Source organism: Bos mutus, chromosome 22 (genome assembly GCF_027580195.1).
Source record: "Bos mutus isolate GX-2022 chromosome 22, NWIPB_WYAK_1.1, whole genome shotgun sequence".
NCBI classification, from domain to species: domain Eukaryota; kingdom Metazoa; phylum Chordata; class Mammalia; order Artiodactyla; family Bovidae; genus Bos; species Bos mutus.
The window spans coordinates 42,755,314-42,777,258 of NC_091638.1; the positions used below are offsets into that span (position 1 = coordinate 42,755,314).

The 21,945-nt window shown below is 37.1% G+C and overlaps 1 protein-coding gene across 14 annotated transcripts in view; it reads left to right on the forward strand.

Moving 5' to 3' along the window:
• The window catches only part of CFAP20DC (CFAP20 domain containing), a 267,642-nt gene that overhangs the window by 129,868 nt on the left and 115,829 nt on the right, over positions 1 to 21,945 (forward strand). For all 14 annotated transcript variants that reach the window (XM_070359614.1, XM_070359613.1, XM_070359611.1 and 11 more), the window contains 2 exons: positions 565 to 721; positions 16,808 to 16,972. In XM_070359614.1, coding sequence (XP_070215715.1) covers positions 565 to 721; positions 16,808 to 16,972 — 322 coding nt within the window. The remainder of the gene's footprint in view (positions 1 to 564; positions 722 to 16,807; positions 16,973 to 21,945) is intronic.

Sequence of the window (21,945 nt, forward strand, 5' to 3'; positions counted from 1 at the left end):
CCCTGCAAGAGTACTTTAAAAACTGGCAAATACAAGGCATAATTACAGATTCCTTAGAAGAATCTATTTCTGTACAATAGGTTAATTGGTAAGTAGACAGCACTGGCCACACTTTAGACCCAGTTTCCAATTTCAATTTCATCTGTGCTTTTTTAAAAAACAAATATAAGTGGCTAATTGTGATCAAATTAGTCCTCTTGAAGGAACAATTGGCTACTTATCTCTGATTTTCAAAATTTAAGTGGTCTAAAACATCTGCAGTTAACTGCCTACAAATCTAGGGTTATTTCTCTTAAGTTGTCAAAGCCTTGATTCATGATAGGAACTCTGTAGCCAGGTAACCAATGTTCAGTTCATAGTATGATGATTTCTTTGGAAGAATCAAAATAGTTTTTAAGAAAATTGAAGCCAAAACAGATAGATTTACCTAAAGGGAAAAATTGGTTTTGGGGCTGGTTGACCCGGTTGATTGCCTCAAATCGCTGAACTTCCCACTTTTAAAATGGCTTCTTCATTTATGTGATTGTAAAAAGTACTTACTCCTCTTTCCCTTTTTAATTTTAGTGGTGCAATCTATGCATTGACTTGGTGGCATTTACCAATGAAATATTCAAAGGAGCAGTTTTCCAGTCACTGGATGGAATTACTGTCTCAGCGAACTGTAAGCTACGAAAGATCTTCACTTTAAAATACAAGCCTCAAGACACTGCTGATAAAGATGGTATGTTCAAACTACTATCAAGATTTTTTAGTTCTCCAGTTTTTAAAAAAGATAGACATGTCTTTGGAAAGTAAGAGTATAAGGTGTTTTTCTTTTTTTTAATTTATCTTTATTTAATTGTGGAAAGAACATTTAACATGAGGTCTATCTTAACAAATTTTATTGTTAATAAATGTTATTTTGACTATAGTTACAATGTTATACAGCAGGTCTCTAAAGCATATTCATCTTGACTGAAATAATAATAATAGTTTTCTAATGATCATGGTAAGATAGAAGGATGGCTGAGATATTCCTCATATGATTTTTAAAGAGACTGGAAATATATACAGTAACTACTCACTAAATTGTTAATAACTGTACTCTGCAGGAAACAGAGCCATCTAGAATTCATAAGGCAGTACAAACTATCCTGCTAAGATATCTTAAACAACTAAAATATTGAGGGACTACTATTGCTTCTTTTTATTTTCATCTGGGATTACTTTTAACAAAATCAATTCTCCTAGAAGCCCAGGAAATAGGACTGCACATTAGATGGCAAAAGTGATTTCTTAGAAGTTTATATGTAGACTTTAGATTTGTGCTGCATCTGGATGAGTGTTTGTGGAACAGAACACTGTGCCTATAAATTCACTTGGTAATAAAACACAGCAATGCATTTACAGCTCCCCAAAGAGATCAAAAGCCAGGAAGTATGGCTAGTCATCTTATATACCACTTAAAGGCTGTACAAGAAAGTGAAAGATTTCATTAAAAAAAAAAAAATAGTACCCAGTTAATAAGAAAATTCAAAATTTATAGAAATATAGATAAATTTGGGTGAATTCCATATCAGATCATAAGAGGTAAATGATAACCTAATTGAAATTTTTAATAAATGTAAGGATAAAGTGAATCAAAACTTGACAGATTAAATACATGTTTTTGTCTCTGATTCTTTCTAAAGCTGCAATAAAATTGTAACATGGGAATAAAAATGGTATAAACCCACCAGGGTGAAGAGGAGACAACAAAACATAAAAGATGTTCGTAAATTTTGTCAGATTGAGACATGACAACTGAAAAGAGCAGAGAAGGCTGAAACTTTTAGTTTTACAGGGGGATTTACCAGTAAGATTCATAGCATAGAACCTCGGGAGATGAAGAACTGACTGTCCTTAGGAGAGGGTTCAATACAAAGACATAGGAAGATCCTGTACTCACTTCCTCCCCTGGACACAAGAAATCTACAGCTGCACTTGGAATGAATCTCTTGGAAAGGGACCTTCAAATTGGAAGAATAGCAACTCCACAACAAAGGATTTAAACAGCCTCAAAGCTATGAGTGAGTGAAAAGTGAAAGTCGCTCAGTCAAGTCCAGCTCTTTGTGACCCCATGGACTGTACAGTCCATGGAATTTTCCAGACCAGAATACTGGAGTGGGTAGCCTTTCCCCTCTCCAGGAGATCTTCCCAACCCAGGGATTGAACCCAGGTCTCCCGCATTGCAGGTGGATTCTTTACCAGATGACCCACAAGGGAAGCTACAAAGGTATGAGAGGCAGAGATAAAGTCTCCCCCCAAGGGAAAAGAACTACACCCCAGCCACAGCAATGTACAAATGGGAAAGGTCACAGAGCTATGGACCTTTCCCCTGAGGAAAAGGATATCTGAGCTCCATGCCAGGAACCCAACCCCTAGGTCCTGTATAGGAGAGGTGAGCCCCTAAACTAACTGACTTTGAAAACCAGTGGGGAGTATGTCCAGGAAAACTATAGAACTGCAGGGATGAGAAGTCCACTCTTAAAGAGCTTCCTGCAGACCTACTAGACCCCAAAACCAGTTGACCCACAGGACACAAACACCAGTTGAAAAGTGCCTGGATCATAGGTGAAGGGGTCCTACTTACTAACCTTGAAACATATGCTGGAGAGTCAGAAACTAGCTGGAATAATCTCCCAGGTTTGAAACTCTAGCAATAGACCTTTTTGTGATCTCAGGCTACTTTGTAATATCAGAACTGTCAAGCACCATTTTGGAATTCTCTCTCTCGTCTATTACGCCAGTGTGTCTGCCCTGCTGGGAGCCTCAGCCTTAGGGCTGTGTTTTGACTGGGCACTGCTTCCAGTCTGGGGACCAGCTCCACCCACAGCCACAGCGCTGCCAAAACTGGAAGGCACACACAGCCCAAATAGTTGGGCAGACCCTTGAATTCTTGGCTCTGGTGGAAAACAAGGTTGTGCTCCTGAGCCCCACTGAACTGAACCTTCAGTTCAGTCGCTCAGTAGTGTCTGACTCTTTGCGACCCCATGAATCGCAGCACACCAGGCCTCCCTGTCCATCACCAACTCCCAGAGTTCACTCAAACTCATGTCGATCAAGTCGGTGATGCCATCCAGCCATCTCATCCTCTGGCGTCCCCTTCTTGTGCCCCCAATCCATCCCAGCATCAGAGTCTTTTCCAGTGAGTCAACTCTTCACATGAGGTGGCCAAAGTACTGGAATTTCAGCTTTAGCACCATTCCTTCCAAAGAAATCCCAGGGCTGATCTCCTTCAGAATGGACTGGTTGGATCGCCTTGCAGTCCAAGGGACTCTCAGGAGTCTTCTCCAACACCACAGTTCAAAAGCATCAATTCTTCAGCGCTCAGCCTTCTTCACAGTCCAACTCTCACATCCATACATGACTACTGGAAAAACCATAGCCTTGACTAGATAGACCTTTGTTGGCAAAGTAATGTCTCTGCTTTTGAATATGCTATGTAGGTTGGTCATAACTTTCCTTCCAAGGAGTTAATTTCATGGCTGCAGTCACCATCTGCAGTGATTTTGGAGCCCAGAAAAATAAAGTCTAACACTGTTTCCCCATCTATTTGCCATGAAGTGATGGGACCAGATGCCATGATCTTCGTTATCTGAATGTTGAGTTTTAAGCCAACTTTTTCACTCTTCTCTTTACTTTCATCAAGAGGCTTTTTAGCTTCTCTTCACTTTCTGCCATAAGGGTGGTGTCATCTGCATATCTGAGATTATTGATATTTCTCCCAGCAATCTTGATTCCAGCTTGTGCTTCTTCCAGCCCAGCATTTCTCATGATGTACTCTGCATAGAAGTTAAATAAGCAGGGTGACAATATACAGCCTTGACATACTCCTTTTCCTATTTGGAACCAGTCTGTTGTTCCATGTCCAGTTCTAACTGTGGCTTCCTGACCTGCATATAGGTTTCTCAAGAGGCAGGTCAGGAAGTCTGGTATTCCCATCTCTTGAAGAATTTTCCACAGTTGATTGTGATCCACACAGTCAAAGGCTTTGGCATAGTCAATAAAGCAGAAATAGATGTTTTTCTGAAACTCTCTTGCTATTTTGATGATACAATGGATGTTGGCAATTTGATCTCTGGCTCCTCTGCCTTTTCTAAAACCAGCTTGAATGTCAGGAAGTTCACGGTTCACGTATAGCCTTGTGGGTTTCATTACATAGAAACAAACAGAATTAAGCAAAATAAGAAGACAGGAATATGTTCCAAATAAAAAAATAAGACAAAACCTCAGAAAAAGAAATAAAGGAAACAGAGATAGGCAGTCTCCTGGCAGAGTTCAATGATGATCATAAAGTTGCTCATTAATTTTGGAAGAAGAATGGTTGAACAGAGTGAGAACTTCAACAGAGAGAGAGAAAATAAAAGAAAGTACCAAAGAGAAGTAATAACTGAACTGAAAAATACACTAGAGGAGTTCAACAACAGATTGGATGAGGCAGCAGAAGGAATCAAGAAGCTAAGACAAAGCAATGAAAGTCACCCAGACAGACTAGCAAAATGACAAAGAATTTTAAGAGGTGAAGATACCTTGAGAGACCTTTGGAACAGCATCAAGTGAAATAACATTCCCATTAGAGTCCCACAAGAGGAGAGAGGGGCAAAAAAAATTATTTGAAGAAATAGTGGCTGAAAATTTCCCTAATATGGGAAAGGAAATAGACATCCAGATCCAGGAAGCACAGAGTTCCAAATAAGTTGAAACCAAAGAGCCACACACACCAAGATACATGATAATTAAAATGATAAAAATTAAGGATGAGAGAAAATCCTAAAAGCAGCAAGAGAGAGAAAAAAAAAACTTGTTACATACTAAAACCCACAAGGCTATTAGATGTTTTAACATAAACTGTGCAGACCAGAAGAGAGTAGCTTAACATATTCAAAGTGCTAAAAGGAAGAAAGTTCAACCAAGAATTATTAACAAGGTTATTGTTCAGAATTAAAGAAATCAAGAGTTTCCCAGATAAACAGAAGTTAAAGCAATTCATCAACACTAAACCAACCCTGCGAGAAATATTGAAGAGACTTCTGTAAGCTGAAAAGAAATAGCACTAATTAATAATAAATTTTTAAAAAAGAAACACATGAAAGTAAGAATCTGACGATTGTTGTTGTACAGTCGCTAAGTCACGTCCAACTCTTTGAGACTCTGTGGACTGTAGCCTGCCAGGCTCCTCTGTCCATGGAATTTCCCAGACAAGAATACTGGAGTGGGTTACCATTTCCTTCTCCATTGGATCTTCCTGACCCAAGAATCAAACTGCATTTCCTGCGTTAGCGGGTGGATTATTTTACCACTGAGCTACCAGGGAAGCCCCCCCGCCCCAAAAATCTCACTCGAAAAGATAAATATATAATAAAGGTAGAGGGTCAGTCACTTATAAAGTAAGCATGAAACTTAAAAGACAAAAAACTAAAATATATTGTTCCAAAAATAGTAAAATTAACATGTTAGGAAAAACCCCAAACAATCTTTTTGGCCAACCTAATATGTCCTGTGGGTTTTGATAAATCAATAATGACATGTATCCACCATTGCAGCATCATATAGAATAGTTTCATTGCCCTAATTACTGTTGCAATGGGGAGACCTGGGTTTGATCCCTGGGTTGGGAAGATCCCCTGGAGAAGGGAATGGCAACCTACTCCAGTATTCTTTCCTGGAGACTCCCCATGGACAGAGGAGCCTGGCAGGCTACAGTCCATGGGGTTGCAAAGAGTCGGACATGACTGAACAACTAAGCACACAGCACAATTTCTATAGTACAGTGCCTTTCAAGGAAGGATGGAAAAGAGGGATGATTTTAAAAGGAAATGTACAAGAGATGTCATGTAATAAGAATTCAAGAATTTGGTGACTTGCTCTGTTGATATCTGTATTACAGTAAGTGATGAATGTCCCTTTGTCTTTCTTACTGAAGGATGGGTCATTGCCTTCTGCAAAAATAGATTAGTTGGTCATAGCATTGAGACTTTTATCCAAGGAAAATTTTGTATGTGTTTCTTAATTCCATTCTCAGGTTCAGTTTTAAAATATCATATTAAATGCATGCTTAAGCTCAGTCCTGTGTTGTCCTTGGCTCGTTTAAACTACTATTATTTTACTCTAGGACCTCTCAGACTCACCCACGCTAGGATATGTTGCCTAATTCCATTGCTGTTCTCTGTTACACAGTGGGATATAATAGAAAATGAGTTATTAGGACCCTAAAATGAGTTATTAGGACCCAGCAGTTAACCAGTTTCTTCGTTGTCCAGCAGAATGACTTATGCTGGACAAGTAGTAAAGCATGATGATTCAGTTTAGTTTATTACTTTTATGATCCCCAAGGGAACATGGACTAACATTTGCATGACTGAATTATTGATTAACTTGTATCATTTTGCATTTTTTTTATAAAACATGATATATGTGTAGATCAGAGAAAGATGGAAGAGAGAAAAGAACAAGTGAGGATCCATTAATCATGAATTTATACTGCCAATCACAGTTTTATAGGTCTCCTGGTTCCCCAGTCTCCCCAGTTCATTGTTCTTCCTGAAGTCTCAGGACTGGGGAGTATGTGTTCAGTGTTCAGTAATGCAAGAAGAGAAGAACTATGATTTAAGACTAGGAGCCCTTTGAGGGCTAAAATTGGATCTCCACATTTGTATTTCTACTAAATGACCTGGCACCAGTAACGTGTCATAAATGCTTCATGAATTAATGAAGTAAGGGCTAGCTAACTGTTCAATTATTCATTTACTGTCTCTATATAGTAAACCTTTATTGGGTGTCTAACAATCTGAAGAAAATTATCCCTTCAAAGGTGACAGAAAAAAATTAGAAGTACTGATGTCTTCATAGACTCATTGATCAGGAAAAGGCCCTAAAGATCATCTAATTCAGTGTCTTAATTATACAAATAAGGAAAAGAAGGTCCATGGAAATGAGGCATCTTGTGCTGAGACTGCAGAACTCAACACCAACCCTCTGACTGCCATTTTGTCAGTGCTGCCCAAGTTTACCATCCACAATAAGTAAAATGACTTAGTGTTTTTAATAATTGACATTGTTGAGTTTTTTTTCCCACTTCTCTCCTCACCTGCAGGTGAGATGAATGTACATCATACCCAAATCTTGTCAGTTTAAGGCTACATTTCCACTCCTTTCCAGAGAGGAGCACTGAACTCACAATGCCCTTGCCTAGCAAACCATGCCAGGGGAAGTAAAGTGGGTGAGGTGCCTAACAGCCAATAGAAGATCCCACAAGAATTAGTCACCGGTGTCCCTATATCAAGACTCAGAATTATTCTAAGATATTTATTATATTTTGTAATTCAGTTCAGTTCAGTTGTGTCCGACTCTGTGACCTCATGAACCGCAGCACACCAGGCCTCCCTGTCCATCACCAACTCCCAGAATTCACCCAAATCCATGTCCATCGAGTTGGTGATGCCATCCAACCATCTCATCCTCTGTTGTCCCCTTCTCCTCCTGCCCTCAATCTTTCCCAGCATCAGGGTATTTTCAAATGAGTCAGCTCTTCAAGGTCAGGTGGCCAGAGTATTGGAGTTTCAGCTTCAACATCAGTCCTTCCAATGAATACCCAGGACTGATCTCCTTCAGGATGCACTAGTTGGATCTCCTTGCAGTCCAAGGGACTCTCAGGAGTCTTCTCTAACACCAGAGTTCAAAAACATCAATTCTTCTGTGCTCAGCTTTCTTTATAGTCCAACTCTCACATCCATACATGACCACTGGAAAAACCATAACCTTGACTAGATGGACCTTTGTTGGCAAAGTCATGTCTCTGCTTTTTAATATGCTGTCTAGGTTGATCATAACTTTCCTTCCAAGGAGTAAAGCATCTTTTTAATTCATGGCTGCAATCACCATGTGCAGTGATTTTGGAGCCCCAAAAAATAAAGTCAGCCTCTCTTTCCACTGTTTCCCCATCTATTTGCCATGAAGTGATGGGACCAGGTGCCATGATCTTAGTTTTCTGAATGTTGAGCTTTAAGCCAACTTTTTCACTCTCCTCTTTCACTTTCATCAAGAGGCTCTTTAGTTCTTCGCTTTCTGCCATAAGGGTGATGTCATCTGCACATCTGAGGTTATTGATATTTCTCCTGGCAATCTTGATTCCAGCTTGTGCTTCATCCAGTCCAGCGTTTCTAATGATGTACTCTGCATATAAGTTAAATACTGTTTATAATAAAATACTATTTCTCAAAACCTCTAAGGACAACAATTTCATTTACATTACCATCCAAATAATTAAGTACCTCGGAATAAATTTAATCAAGGATGTAAAGACTTGTACACTGAAAACTATAAAACATTGCTAAAAGAAATTAAGAAAGAGCTACCTAAATGGAAAGACATCCCACATTCATGAATTGGAAGACGTGATATTGTTAAGATTTTCAATATCATGCCAAATGATCTAGAGAATAAATTCAGTCTCTCTTGAAATGTCAGTGGCCTTTTTACAGAAATGGAAGAAACAATCCTCAGATTCATATGGCATTGAAAGAGGACTGAATATCCAAAAATTTCTTTAAAAAAGGACAAAGTTGGAGGATTCACACTTCTCAATTTCAAAACTTGTCTCAAAGTTACAAAAATCAAAGGAGTTGCTGTTAGGACTGACATATAGACCAATGAAACAGAGTTAAATCCAGAAATAAAGGCATGCATCAGATTTTGGCAGGGACACCGAGAGCATTCAATGGGGAGAGAATAGTGTCTTCAACAAATGGGGAACCCTACCTCACCCAATTTAAAAAAATTAACTCAGTGTATCAGTTTCCTAAATGTAGGAGGTAAACCATTAAAGTCTTAGAAAAAAATAATAGAGATAAATCTTCATGACCTTAAATTTGGCAATTAGATATGTTACCAAAACCATAGTAACAAAATGTTTGATGTAGATAAACTATACATTATCAAAATTAAAAACTGTGTATCAGATGACATTATCTAGATGGTGAAAAATCGCTTCTTGAGCTTTTGACTAAGATCAAGTGAAGACATAAAAAGATGGCCTACAGAATGGGAGAAGATATTTGTAACACATATCTGATAGAATATATACTCTGTTTCATAAATAAAGTATACATATATATTCTGATACATTCTAGAATCTGAAATACATAACACAAAAGCAAAACGACAACCCAATTTTTTAAAATGGTCAAAAGTCTTAAATATATCTCCAAAGAAGGTACACAAAAGAAGATAATAAAAATGTCAGCCAACAAACCTAAGATGCTAAACATCATTGTTCATTAGGGAAATAAAATTTTAAACCACAGTGAGATACCATACCTACTAGGATGGCTATAATTTTGTTTTATAGAAAATAAGTGTTAGCAAATGTGGAGGGAAATTGGAATCTTCAAGCATTGCTGATAGGAAACCAAAATTGTTCTCTCATTGTGGAAAACATTTTGGCAGTTCTTTAAAAACTTAAACATAGCAATACCATATGACCCTGCAATTCCACTCCGAAGTATATACTTCCCCAAACAAAAAACAGATACATGTGCATGCATGTTTATAACAGTATTATCTCCAATAGCCAAAATGTGAAAATAGCCCACATGTCCATCTCTGGATGAGTAGATTGACAAAAATTGTTAAGTACTATTTACACAGACACAAAAGGTCACATACTGTATGATTCCATTCACATGAAATATCCGTAATGCAGACAGATTGTAGATTTGTGACTGCCAGGGACTAGGGACCAGAGAGAATGGGGAGATACGGGTTAATGGGTAAGTTCACTATGAATGTACTAAATGCCACTGAATATTTTACTATAAAATGATTAATTTTATTAAAATTAATTTCTTCTCAATTAAAAAAAACTGTGAAAATTTTGTGTAGTTCCTTTAAACATCAAAACCTTTTATTATTCAAAACAAAAGAAAAACACACATACCAGGATACAGTGGTGTCGTTACTATTGTAATGAAATAATTTTCATAAGTATCTGCTGTTACTAATAATAAACATTTATATAGCACTTGCTATATACCAGGTAGTATCCTTATCCTTTTATACATTAACTAGTTTAATCATCACAGTAACCCTGTAAGGAAGTGTTATTTTCATATCCATGTTTCACAGATATGGAGAACAGGGCAGAGCAAGGTAATTACAATGCCAGGATCACACAACCGCTTGCTATAGCCAGAACATGAGACCAGGCTGCCTTGCTCCAGAACCTGTGCTGTTAACTGCTATGATATACAGCTTAAAATCTTTCTGCATTAATACAGTTAAACTCCATAAAGCAGGGATTTGAATCCATATCAGGCCCAGGGACAAATCTGATAGTTATATGGTAGATGAATGAATGAATGAAAAAATGAATCAACTTTATACCAATATTGTTAAATTAATTAGATTAAATGTGTCCCCCTAAAATTTATATGTTCTCTAATAAGATAGCCAGGATTTCCCTGGTAGCTCAGATGGTAAAAGAATCTGTCTGCAATACAGGAGCCTTGGGTTCGATCCCTGAGTCAGAAAGTTCCCCTGGAGAAGGAAATGGCTACCCACTCCAGTATTTTTGCCTAGAGAATTCCATAGACAGAGGAGCCCACAGTCCATGGGTTTGCAAAAAGTCGGACACAACTGAGCGACTAACACATGCACACATAAGGGATCCCAGACGCTCCCTCTCCCTTCCCACCATGTGTGGTCTCAGAAGGAAGACAGCCATCTGTGAACCAGGGTTAGGAGGTTTATCAGACATCAGATCTGCTAGTGCCTTGGTCTTGAGCTTCTCAGCCCCTAGAACTATGAGAAGTAAATTTGTTATTTCTACACATTTCCACTCAATCTACAGTATTCTGTTATAGCAGCCCAAACAAAAACAAATACTTTGGCAGTGAGGAAACATTTGTGTTTTCTGCTTCGTTCTCAGTGATGTTTCAGAGAGGTGAGATTTGATATAAGTAAGGCACTTTACTAGGCACTACAAGTGAGTAAGATGAATATAGTTGAATCCAGAATCAGTGAATTATTACAGAATTGGTTCTTATTTAAACGACAGTGAATTATGAGTATCTGTATTGGAAACATATCTATAAATCTAACTATTTTGTAAGGCATTCTCCCCCCCCCCAATAAAATGGGCATGATTATTCTTAATGCTTTATATATGTGTTAAAATTGATGACTTAATTTTTAAAGCTAGTAAAGATCCTCATCAAGGGTATTAAACACCATAGAATGATTCGTTTTATGAGGACTGTATGTCCAAAGAAAGGAAGACAGGGTTACCAAGTCACTCAAACATTGCAGTAATACACCATCTCATACTGGGAGTAAAGGTGTCAAAAAAAAAAACTACCATCTGGTTGTGTCTGGATGCTGCATGAGCAAATCTGTCAGCTTTCTCAGAGCCTTATCCATTTTGCCTTTTTGAGCCTACCATTCTAGCCAACATAATGTTCTTTCAGATGTGTTAGCAAAAGCAGTTCAAATTCTATTGTATCGTAGTTCAAACATTAACTAAGCAGTCTGAGTGTTTCCATACAAAGCCCCTGCCCTGGAGATAGAACTTGTATGAAAGAATAAGACAGGCTCTCGTCCCTTAGTATCTGATTGCCTGCTTGATTTGTTATTTGCCATCTGGGGAGAAAAATATCCAAATAAAATGTGCATGGAGTACTATTCAGGATATAGCTGAATAAAGAACAACCGAAGAAGAACCGAAAACTGGGCAGCTGCATTTAATCTAAGTTGACTGTTATTAAGGGGCTTTTGTTCATGACCATTTATTAAGCACCCCATTTGAGCCAAGTGTTTTACTAAATGTATCACTGGGATTCTCTCACTATTCAGTGTGGGAGAACTGTCTTTCTTTCGCCTCCTAGAATGTACCGAAGTCTTTCTGTCTTCAGAGTCTTCAAAAGCTGTTTCATCTACCTGAATGATCACTCCTACCCCATTTCACCAGGCCACTTTCTGCTTATCCTTTATGACTCAGCTTAAATGTGTCTTTTATCAGGAAGACTTTCCCTAACAACCTATGAAGTTGGATTCCCCTACTACTTCTCTCATAACATCTTGAGCTTTTCTTTCAGAGCATTTAACACAATTATAATTAACTGTGATATATCTTGTTTCATATTCTCTGCTGGGTATAAGCTTTAATAAGGCCATCATAGAGTCAACTCTGGCTCACCACTAAATTCCCAGCCACTAGATGAGTACCTGGCACATAGTAGAGGCTCAGTAAGAATTTACTGAATGATAAAATGAGTAAATGAATGACTACAGGTAGACCATGCCCTATAATACAGTTCAGCACTATTTAATTTTTGTGTAGGATCTGTACTATTTTTGGAATTAGTCTTTATTTTTAAATTAAGCCATAAATGCTAAAAATACAAAATAATATAACCTAGTAATTGAGCCTAGAGAAGGGGGAGTGGTTGGTGGGGAGATGAGTTAAGTTCTATTTAGGTCTATCAGAACATCCAGCTACCTGGTTTAAAGCCCCTTCATAGTTCGGGATCACAGAAAAATGAGACTTAAGCTTCTTTCCTCTTTCTCAAAAATGAAACTTTCCATACAAAATCTCTGGAAGTTTGACAGTCACTAGTCACTTAATGATTAAGCTCTATTTTAAAATAATACATCAGTAGTTTTTTCTCTAATTTATCCCTTTATTGCAGGTTTTATTTTATACTGCCCACAATATTCATTCCCTCAGAAAATAATCCAATAAGTAATAAGACAATTCTGAGAACAAAGAGAGAGTATATATAGAGAAAGGAAAAATGATGTAGAGGGAATTTGAGACTTTTAATGTGAAATCTGATTTGCATGTCAACCACGTTCCTGTAAGATTCGGATTGGAGTTTTGTAATAGTCTCTGTCTTGTTCTTTCATAAAAACTTGTGGATTTTTGGTTACCAGAATTTGCTGTTTGTCTCTTATTAGTTGGAAATTCAGCTTTTCTTTTGGATACATTTCAAACTTTGTATGGTATTGTACCCTGTACCATCCACACAAGCCCTCTGAGCTAAAGTTTCTATAATTTCTCTTCATAGGGTTCAGAATACAGCATTTTATTTCAGGTTCTTATTAGCCCACAGAATTTTCTTTCTCTATTAATATAAAAAATCTCAGTTTATCAATATTGGCACCAATGTGGAAATTATCTTTTTCTACCTCAAGAAGTCTGAAATGATGTGTCAAATATATATAGAGAGAGAGAGTTAGTTTACTTAATTTCCAAATTTTTTTTATTTTGAGAGTTCATTTACTCAGTTACTTTACATTGGCTTTCTATTTTTTTAATTTTATTTTATTTTTAAACTTTACAATATTGTATTAGTTTTGCCAAATATCGAAATGAATCCGCCACAGGTATACCCACGTTCCCCATCCTGAACCCTCCTCCCTCCTCCCTCCCCTACTGGGTCCTCCCAGTGTACCAGGCCCAAGCATCCAGTACCGTGTATCGAACCTGGACTGGCGACTTGTTTCATACATGATAATATACATGTTTCAGTGCTATTCTCCCAAATCTCCCCACCCTCTCCCTCTCCCACAGAGTCCATAAGACTGATCTATACATCGGTGTCTCTTTTGAAGTCTCGTACACAGGGTTATTGTTACCATCTTTCTAAATTCCATATATATGCGTTAGTATACTGTATTGGTGTTTTTCTTTCTGGCTTACTTCACTCTGTATAATAGGTTCCAGTTTCATCCATCTCATTAGAACTGATTCAAATGTATTCTTTTTAATGGCTGAGTAATACTCCATTGTGTATATGTACCATAGCTTTCTTATCCATTCATCTGCTGATGGGCATCTAGGTTGCTTCCATGTCCTGGCTATTATAAACAGTGCTGCGATGAACATTGGGGTACACTTGTCTCTTTCCCTTCTGGTTTCCTCAGTGTGTATGCCCAGCAGTGGGATTGCTGGATCATAAGGCAGTTCTGTTTCCAGTTTTTTAAGGAATCTCCACACTCTTCTCCATAGTGGCTGTACTAGTTTGCATTCCCACCAACAGTGTAAGAGAGTTCCCTTTTCTCCACACCCTCTCCAGCATTTATTGCTTGTAGACTTTTGGATCGCAGCCATTCTGACTGGTGTGAAATGGTACCTCATAGTGGTTTTGATTTGCATTTCTCTGATAATGAGTGATGTTGAGCATCTTTTCATGTGTTTGTTAGCCATCTGTATGTCTTCTTTGGAGAAATGTCTATTTAGTTCTTTGGCCCATTTTTTGATTGGGTCATTTATTTTTCTGGAGTTGAGCTGTAGGAGTTGCTTGTATATTTTTGAGATTAGTTGTTTGTCCGTTGCTTCATTTGCTATTATTTTCTCCCATTCTGAAGGCTGCCTTTTCACCTTGCTAATAGTTTCCTTTGATGTGCAGAAGCTTTTAAGTTTAATTAGGTCCCATTTGTTTATTTTTGCTTTTATTTCCAATATTCTGGGAGGTGGGTCATAGAGGATCCTGCTGTGATGTACGTCAGAGAGTGTTTTGCCTATGTTCTCCTCTAGGAGTTTTATAGTTTCTGGTCTTACGTTTAGATCTTTAATCCATTTTGAGTTTATTTTTGTGTATGGTGTTAGAAAGTGTTCTAGTTTCATTCTTTTACAAGTGGTTGACCAGTTTTCCCAGCACCACTTGTTAAAGAGATTGTCTTTAATCCATTGTATATTCTTGCCTCCTTTGTCGAAGATAAGGTGTCCATATGTGCGTGGATTTATCTCTGGGCTTTCTATTTTGTTCCATTGATCAATATTTCTGTCTTTGTGCCAGTACCATACTGTCTTGATAACTGTGGCTTTGTAATAGAGCCTGAAGTCAGGTAGGTTGATTCCTCCAGTTCCATTCTTCTTTCTCAAGATCGCTTTGGCTATTCGAGGTTTTTTGTATTTCCATACAAATTGTGAAATTATTTGTTCTAGCTCTGTGAAGAATACTGTTGGTAGCTTGACAGGGATTGCATTGAATCTATAAATTGCTTTGGGTAGTATACTCATTTTCACTATATTGATTCTTCCAATCCATGAACATGGTATATTTCTCCATCTATTAGTGTCCTCTTTGATTTCTTTCACCAGTGTTTTATAGTTTTCTATATATAGGTCTTTAGTTTCTTTAGGTAGATACATTCCTAAGTATTTTATTCTTTCTGTTGCAATGGTGAATGGAATTGTTTCCTTAATTTCTCTTTCTGTTTTCTCATTATTAGTGTATAGGAATGCAATGACAAGTAAGAAATGAATGGACAAAGAATACCTGAAAACTAAGATTTGTAAGCTCAGTGGCATTTGTAATGACTGGAACGTTAGGACACTTGGAAACCATTACATTACTGATGAGCATTTAAGTTTTTAGTTAAATGATTCATTTTCCTTTTCAAGATTAGGACATTAAAATCTAATTAGGGAATGGCCACAGCTTGGATGCACAAAAACCTAACATCATTTGCCTTTATAAATATGGTTAGAGTTTATACTTACATAAGGATATTTTTGAGGGATGAATTTGGTTGAATTTTTCTTACTATTCATATTCACATGTGCACAAATCAAATTTTTTCCACTAGATTCTAAAAATATAATTTTTTTCCTACTAAAAAATTATTATGAAGAAGAAATAAAAACTATGCCTAGACTAATCAGGAAAAGTAATTTTTCATTTTGGTATATTTCCTTCTAGTCCTTTTCCTATTTATATGTTTCATTGAACAATTTTCTACAGTTGGGATTTGGATATATTACGTTCATTTAACACCTTATCTTGAACCTTTCCCATCTTCGTAAATACAGTGTCTTATAAACTCTTAACTGGAAATTCAAGTTGTTTCAGAAATTATAAACGTTTATATTGACCATCTGAGTTTCTGATTTTTTTAATGTAGAAAAGATTCATAAGTGAAATTACTGAGTGAAATATCATGGACATTTTTAAGGCTTTTGATGCACATAGTAAAACTGCTTTTTGGAATGTTAACAGCAACTAAATTCCTACTTGCTACATATGACAAAGCTTAATATATTTGCCACAAAATAGGTCATATAAATAACTTTTTAAAGTAACCTAGTAGTAAAATGGGTTAAGAACATGAACAGAAAATTTATTATAATGAAAACTTAAATATCCATATAAATTTATATGAATAATATGAAATCTCATTAGAAATGCAAGCTATAATAATAAAAATACTACTTTAATTAAACTACTTTTTTCTTTGAAAGTATTTGAAGATTGGGTGTTAACATTAGGGAAAGCTGGGTAAAGGGTATATTGGAACTCTGTACTATTTTTGTAACTTTTCTGTAAGTCTAAATTTATTTCAAAATGAAAAGTTAGAAAAATGACTCGTATGATGGCTCTAGGTGGTTACTCAATAATGTCATTGTACTTAGTGACCTTCTATAAATGAGGCAGTGTAATCCCAGAAACCTTCGTTGAGCATACTGAGCTGGTTCTTCTGAGTGCTAATGTAGTATTAAAAAAACAAATATAAAATATTTCCAATCAATGCTCTCATTCATTGCAGAAGTCTCTGAATCTGTTCCATATGTTGATACTCTATCTCGTTTAATCCTCTCTACAATCCCAGAAAGTAAACCTTAAAATTATTTATGCTCAGATGAGGTAACCAAGACTGTATAACACTGAGTAACCCATCCAAAGTCGTACTCTAAAATGCTTTACTTTAGCTGTTTTCATCTATAAGGTATGTCCATTTGGCAGAAATTGCTTACATTTGGGGAATGAATGTTTGTCTTTATTTCCAGCTGGACATGATGCTCCCTTTCCAATAGATGAACCTATAGACATTATTCCACGAAGCTGCCAACTAACGACAGATGTTCCACAAGTCACACAGCTGCTAAACATGACTAAACTCCGCCAAACTGAAATAAAATTTGGGGGTCATCCTCTGAACTCAACAGAATCAGGTATGTACTCAAGTCCTAAAGTATAAGCCTCTTTATTTTTAAGGCCAAAAAGTAAAGGGTGGTGGAACAGCCTGGCAATGATGCTTCATAGCTTGAGATTATATATTAAATCACTTTAACATCAGCTCTTGTCAGTGATAAATCATTTTAAATTTCTTTTTTAGCAGCCAGAATAGCTTCTCAATTTTTATATGTTAAGTCAAACATCCTTGGTCGTTCCTGTCTTCCCATATGTGTCCAAGCCCTGCCAGTTACACCTCCAAGTCAGCTCTCAAATCTGATCCTATTCTACTTTCATTGTTTGGGTCCCCACTGTCACTTAACCTTACCCTCCCAGTTAATCTTTACATTGCTGTCAGATTTCTCTTTCTGATAATAGAAATAGAAATGTAACCATGGTGCTCTTTGATTAAAGACTTTTAATGCCTTTCCTACTATCTTAGAAGACAAAATGAAAAAAGCCCCTGGGAACTCACACAAAGTCAGTCTCCCTTATTCCAAACTTACTCCACAGTTTCATCTCCAGACCCTTTCTCTCATTCCCCATGTGTTAATTTCTGACCACTCTCTGCAGCTTTCATATGTTCTTATTTTGAGATTGCTGTTTCATTGGCCTAAAATGGCTTCTTTGCCTTTCTGCCTGGAAAAACACTCAATTTGTCTTCCTAAATCCAACTCAAATGCCACCTCTTCTGTCCTAACAAGCATTGTTCTCCTTTTGTGATGGTTTTTTTGTTCCTTGCAGTACTTTTTAATTAATATTCTTTCATTCCCAATTAAACGTGACTCTTTCAAAAAGAGCACTGTACATCATTCTTCTATATCCCTACCACCTAACACAGTGTTTGCCATATATTTGGCCTGGTGCTGCACACTCATATGACAGTAGCCAGTCAGATAACAGAAATGAGTGAAGTGAGCCGGATGCCTGGACATCCAACCCACAGAAACATTTTCTACTTCTGCAGTGAGCCCTGTTGGGAGTGGAGGGGAGCAATTAGGGAAGAAGAGTAAGATAGTGCTTCAAACAAACTGTTCTCTACTGTTGAAACAGTAGTATCAACAACTGATACAAATGATACAGTACATGGCAGTTAACAAGGGAGTGGTGAGAACTACAGCAAACTGGATTCTCGTTCTCAGCCTAGAAGGGACAGCTGCAATTCAGTTCTAGCCAAATTTTGCCTTGCAAGAACACAGGCACAGTCTCACCAGATCTCTTTTTTTTTTTTTTTCAAGAGGAACTCAGTATCCCAGTGTTTGTAACAGTATTTGTTGTTCAGTCACTCAGTCCTGTTCAACTCTTCGCAACCCCATGAACTGCAGCACGCCAGGCTTCCCTGTCCTTCACCATCTCCTGGAGTTTGCCCAAACTGATGTCCATTGAGTTGGTGATGCCATCCAACCATCTCGTCCTCTGTTGTCTCCTTCTCTTTGACAATTTTAATATATTGTCTAAACTCTCAACATTTTTGAAACACTCTTAGCGTCAAACAAAACACGCCAGGGCTGCCAGTTTTCTACCTCTGTATTGGACACTCATAGCTATTGACCAAACAAGTGAATAGTACTTACAGATCAAGAAATCTGTTATTCAGATGAGCAGTTCTCAGCTTCCTGCATGTTAGAATCACTTGCGACATTTTAAAAATAACTGATATAAAAAAAATTTTTCCCCTAATGTCTATGCTTCACCCCCAGAAATGTTGATTTAGTTGCCCTCGGTTGGGTTCTGTTTGTTTTTTTAAACTTCTCCAGCCATTGTGACACACAACCAGGTTTGAGAACCCTGAATGAGTGACTGGATCACTTATCCCCACAAAGGTGATAACCTTGAGAGAAATCATGGTGAGGGGTGGGGGAACTTGTAGGGTGTGTTGGTTCTCAGATAACAGGTGGGGAAGAGAGAGTTGTCAAAATTCAAGAGTGGTCAAAGTAGAAAGAGGAGAAAAGAGATGATCATGATGAGATGTATTGCATGCATGCTAAGTCGTGTCTGACTCTTTGCGACACCATGAACTGTAACCCACCAGGCTCCTCTCTCCAATGGATTTTCCAGGCAAGAATACTGGAGTGAACTGCCATTTCTTTCTCCAGTGGTGAGAAGAATGAGTAACAAAAACAGACTCACTTTTCAGTTCAGTTCAGTTGCTCAGTGGTGTCTGACTCTTTGTGACCCCGTGGACTGCAGTACACCAGGCTTCCCTGTCCATCAGCAACTCCTGGGGCTTGCTCAAACTCATAACTCACTTTTACTCTCTATGTTTATCCAAAATTCATTTATTCTTGGTATATTTTTATTGCATATTTCTGGAGATTTGGGACTATTCTGTTAACTTTTTCAGTATAAACCCTGTAAGAGAATTTGACACTATATTTTTCAGTCCTTTGTAATGAAATTTCCAAACTCACAAACAAGTAGACTATATAGTGAATCCCCCATATTTCCATCACCTGCTTTGACAGTTGCCATCTTTAGGCAAGAATTTATGATAGCAGTGAGAACCCGGAAATGGCAACCCACTCCAGTGTTCTTGCCTGGAGAATACCATGGACAGAGAAGCCTATTGGCTGCAGTCCGTGGGGTCGCACAGAGTTGGACACGACTGAAGCAACTTGGCGGCGGCAGCAGGAGAACCCTGATCGTGAGAATTTGTGTATTTGTTATATGTACTATCTTTAGATAGAGAGGGAGAGAAAGAGAATATATGCAATCTATGTTCATTACAGAACCTTTGGAAAATATATAAAAGTTTTCACTACCCAGGTAGCCACTGTAAACACCTCACATCGTAATTCAGTCTTAATGGAAAATTCTCCACAGGGTACAATGAGTAAGAGTGTTTCGCGTAACCAAACATTCTGTCTGTATCTAACAGGCTGTGATAACTTTCCATAACAAAAATGATTGCAAAGCCTATCATGTCGCTCTTTGTAGTTGTAAATGCTCCTTTTTTCTTCTCTCTCTCTAGCTTAATGTTTTAAGAATTGTGTCTTTAAATGAAAATGCAAGTCTATATCCAGATATTTTGTGTCTTTATTTTAAATTTAAACTTCAAGGACACTTGTAATGCCAGAGAATAAAGAGAAATTTGAATAAATATTAAATGCATCATTAACTCAATATTACAGTTAAACAAACTTTTTCATAGGCCATGTTCAATCTCAGCCTGTAGAAGAGGGTTAAGTTAGTATATATTTTTCTAATTCCACAATTGGACTTTCAGTGCATAAGTATAGTCAACATGAGTTGTTTATACAGAAAATTAATAATCACCATTGAAAAGCTTATTTCTTCTGTCCTATGAAACTCAAATGTACTTATATTCATTTATAACCATACGGTTTATGATTGTTCATCTGAAGTAAATCTCATAGCACATGTACAGCAGCTAAAATTTACATAAACTTTGTAGTTCGCTTTCTGCAAATACTTTTCAGTTGCTTTTTTTGACATTTGTGGGCTTTGAACCTTATTGTAAGTGATTACAATAAAAATTATTGTTCTCTGTGTGAGAGATTTTATTTGAACGGTGTAGCTAATGACTAATGCCCAAGGACAGACTTTTTAATCATGGAAAAACCAGGAGGTATTTCTTCATTTTAAGTATTTATTTTTGTGTCTTTCTAAAATGAGGGCTCCCTGTGATGAGATTTGAATTGCATGAAAAGTGGCTGGGTGTTCTTGTAACTAACAGTACTTATGTAAATTGTGATATTTTATTATAAATGTGCATGCTAAGAGATCCCAGTATGCCACTACAGAACGAAGTAGCTGCTTCCTATGGATGCTTTCTGGCATGTTCATCCGAGCTAAAAAGGAAACCTTGAACCTTCTGTTTTAGAGTGCATTTTTTTAATGTCATGTAACTTGATCAATAGCATTTAATGAAATTAATAAAATAATTGTGTTTCCAAAAAGTCTGCTGCCACACGTTCGCACTGTTCACTTTGTCAGCTCCCAGTGCACATTAGCTAGTGATTGTTAGTCTGCAGAGGACTGTAGGATCCGATGATCTTATTTTCATTAATGGAACCCCACTTTAATTGAACCAGAGAATCAGATCTATTATTGAAGTTGAGCATTCAGCTACTAATGACAAGATGCAGTGGTCCACTAAGCACAAATCAAAACCAATAATTTGCTTAAAAATTAGGACATAGTTTTCCCAAGTGCCCTCCTTTCCACAGCAGCAATCTTAGTGGATTTTTATTCCTTTTTAATTAAGAAGAGACTGACATCCCTATCTCCTAGCTCAATTGCAAACACATAAATGAAAGCATTTAGCAAAACCATGACATAGTGATTTAACTATAGTTGGCATTGGTGAGATCTTTAATAGAATTTCTTCTTTGCTTTGGACATTATGAAAGCAAATTTCAAGTCAAACAACAAAATCTACTGTAAAGTAGAATCTTAAAGAAAAAAGAGTTAGATTCTGTCTTCGGGAACAAGCGAGACACTCTAATTTGTTCTTTTCTAAAGCCAGACTGCTGGTATTCCCTGGTTTGTTTTTGGTTGTTGGTTAAAGAAAGGCTGCAATTAAAAAAAAAAAAAAAATAAGCAGAAAACCTGAATAGACATTTTTCTTAAATTTTAAAAGCTTGTAATGAAAGTACTTTGCATGGGATATGCATTCTCAATTTAGCCACATTTCTCCCCACATTCTCCATGTGAGTTCTTGTCACTATATTTTGCCTGCCTGGCGTTCAGTCCACTTCATTTGGCCCTCCCCAATACCACTACTTTATTCTCTCTAGAAAAGATTATTACAGTATTATATTCTATTCTTTATTTCTCATGAACCCCATTAGTCTTCATCAAATATATTAATTATCATATTCATAAAGTTCTCATACTTATCCAAATCATTACTATTGGACACACTTTTCAGATAGCAAAACAAAAATTTTCAGTTAGATGGTTTTACAAAACTGCCCAGAATATAAAGAGTGGACAAGGAAAGAATCCC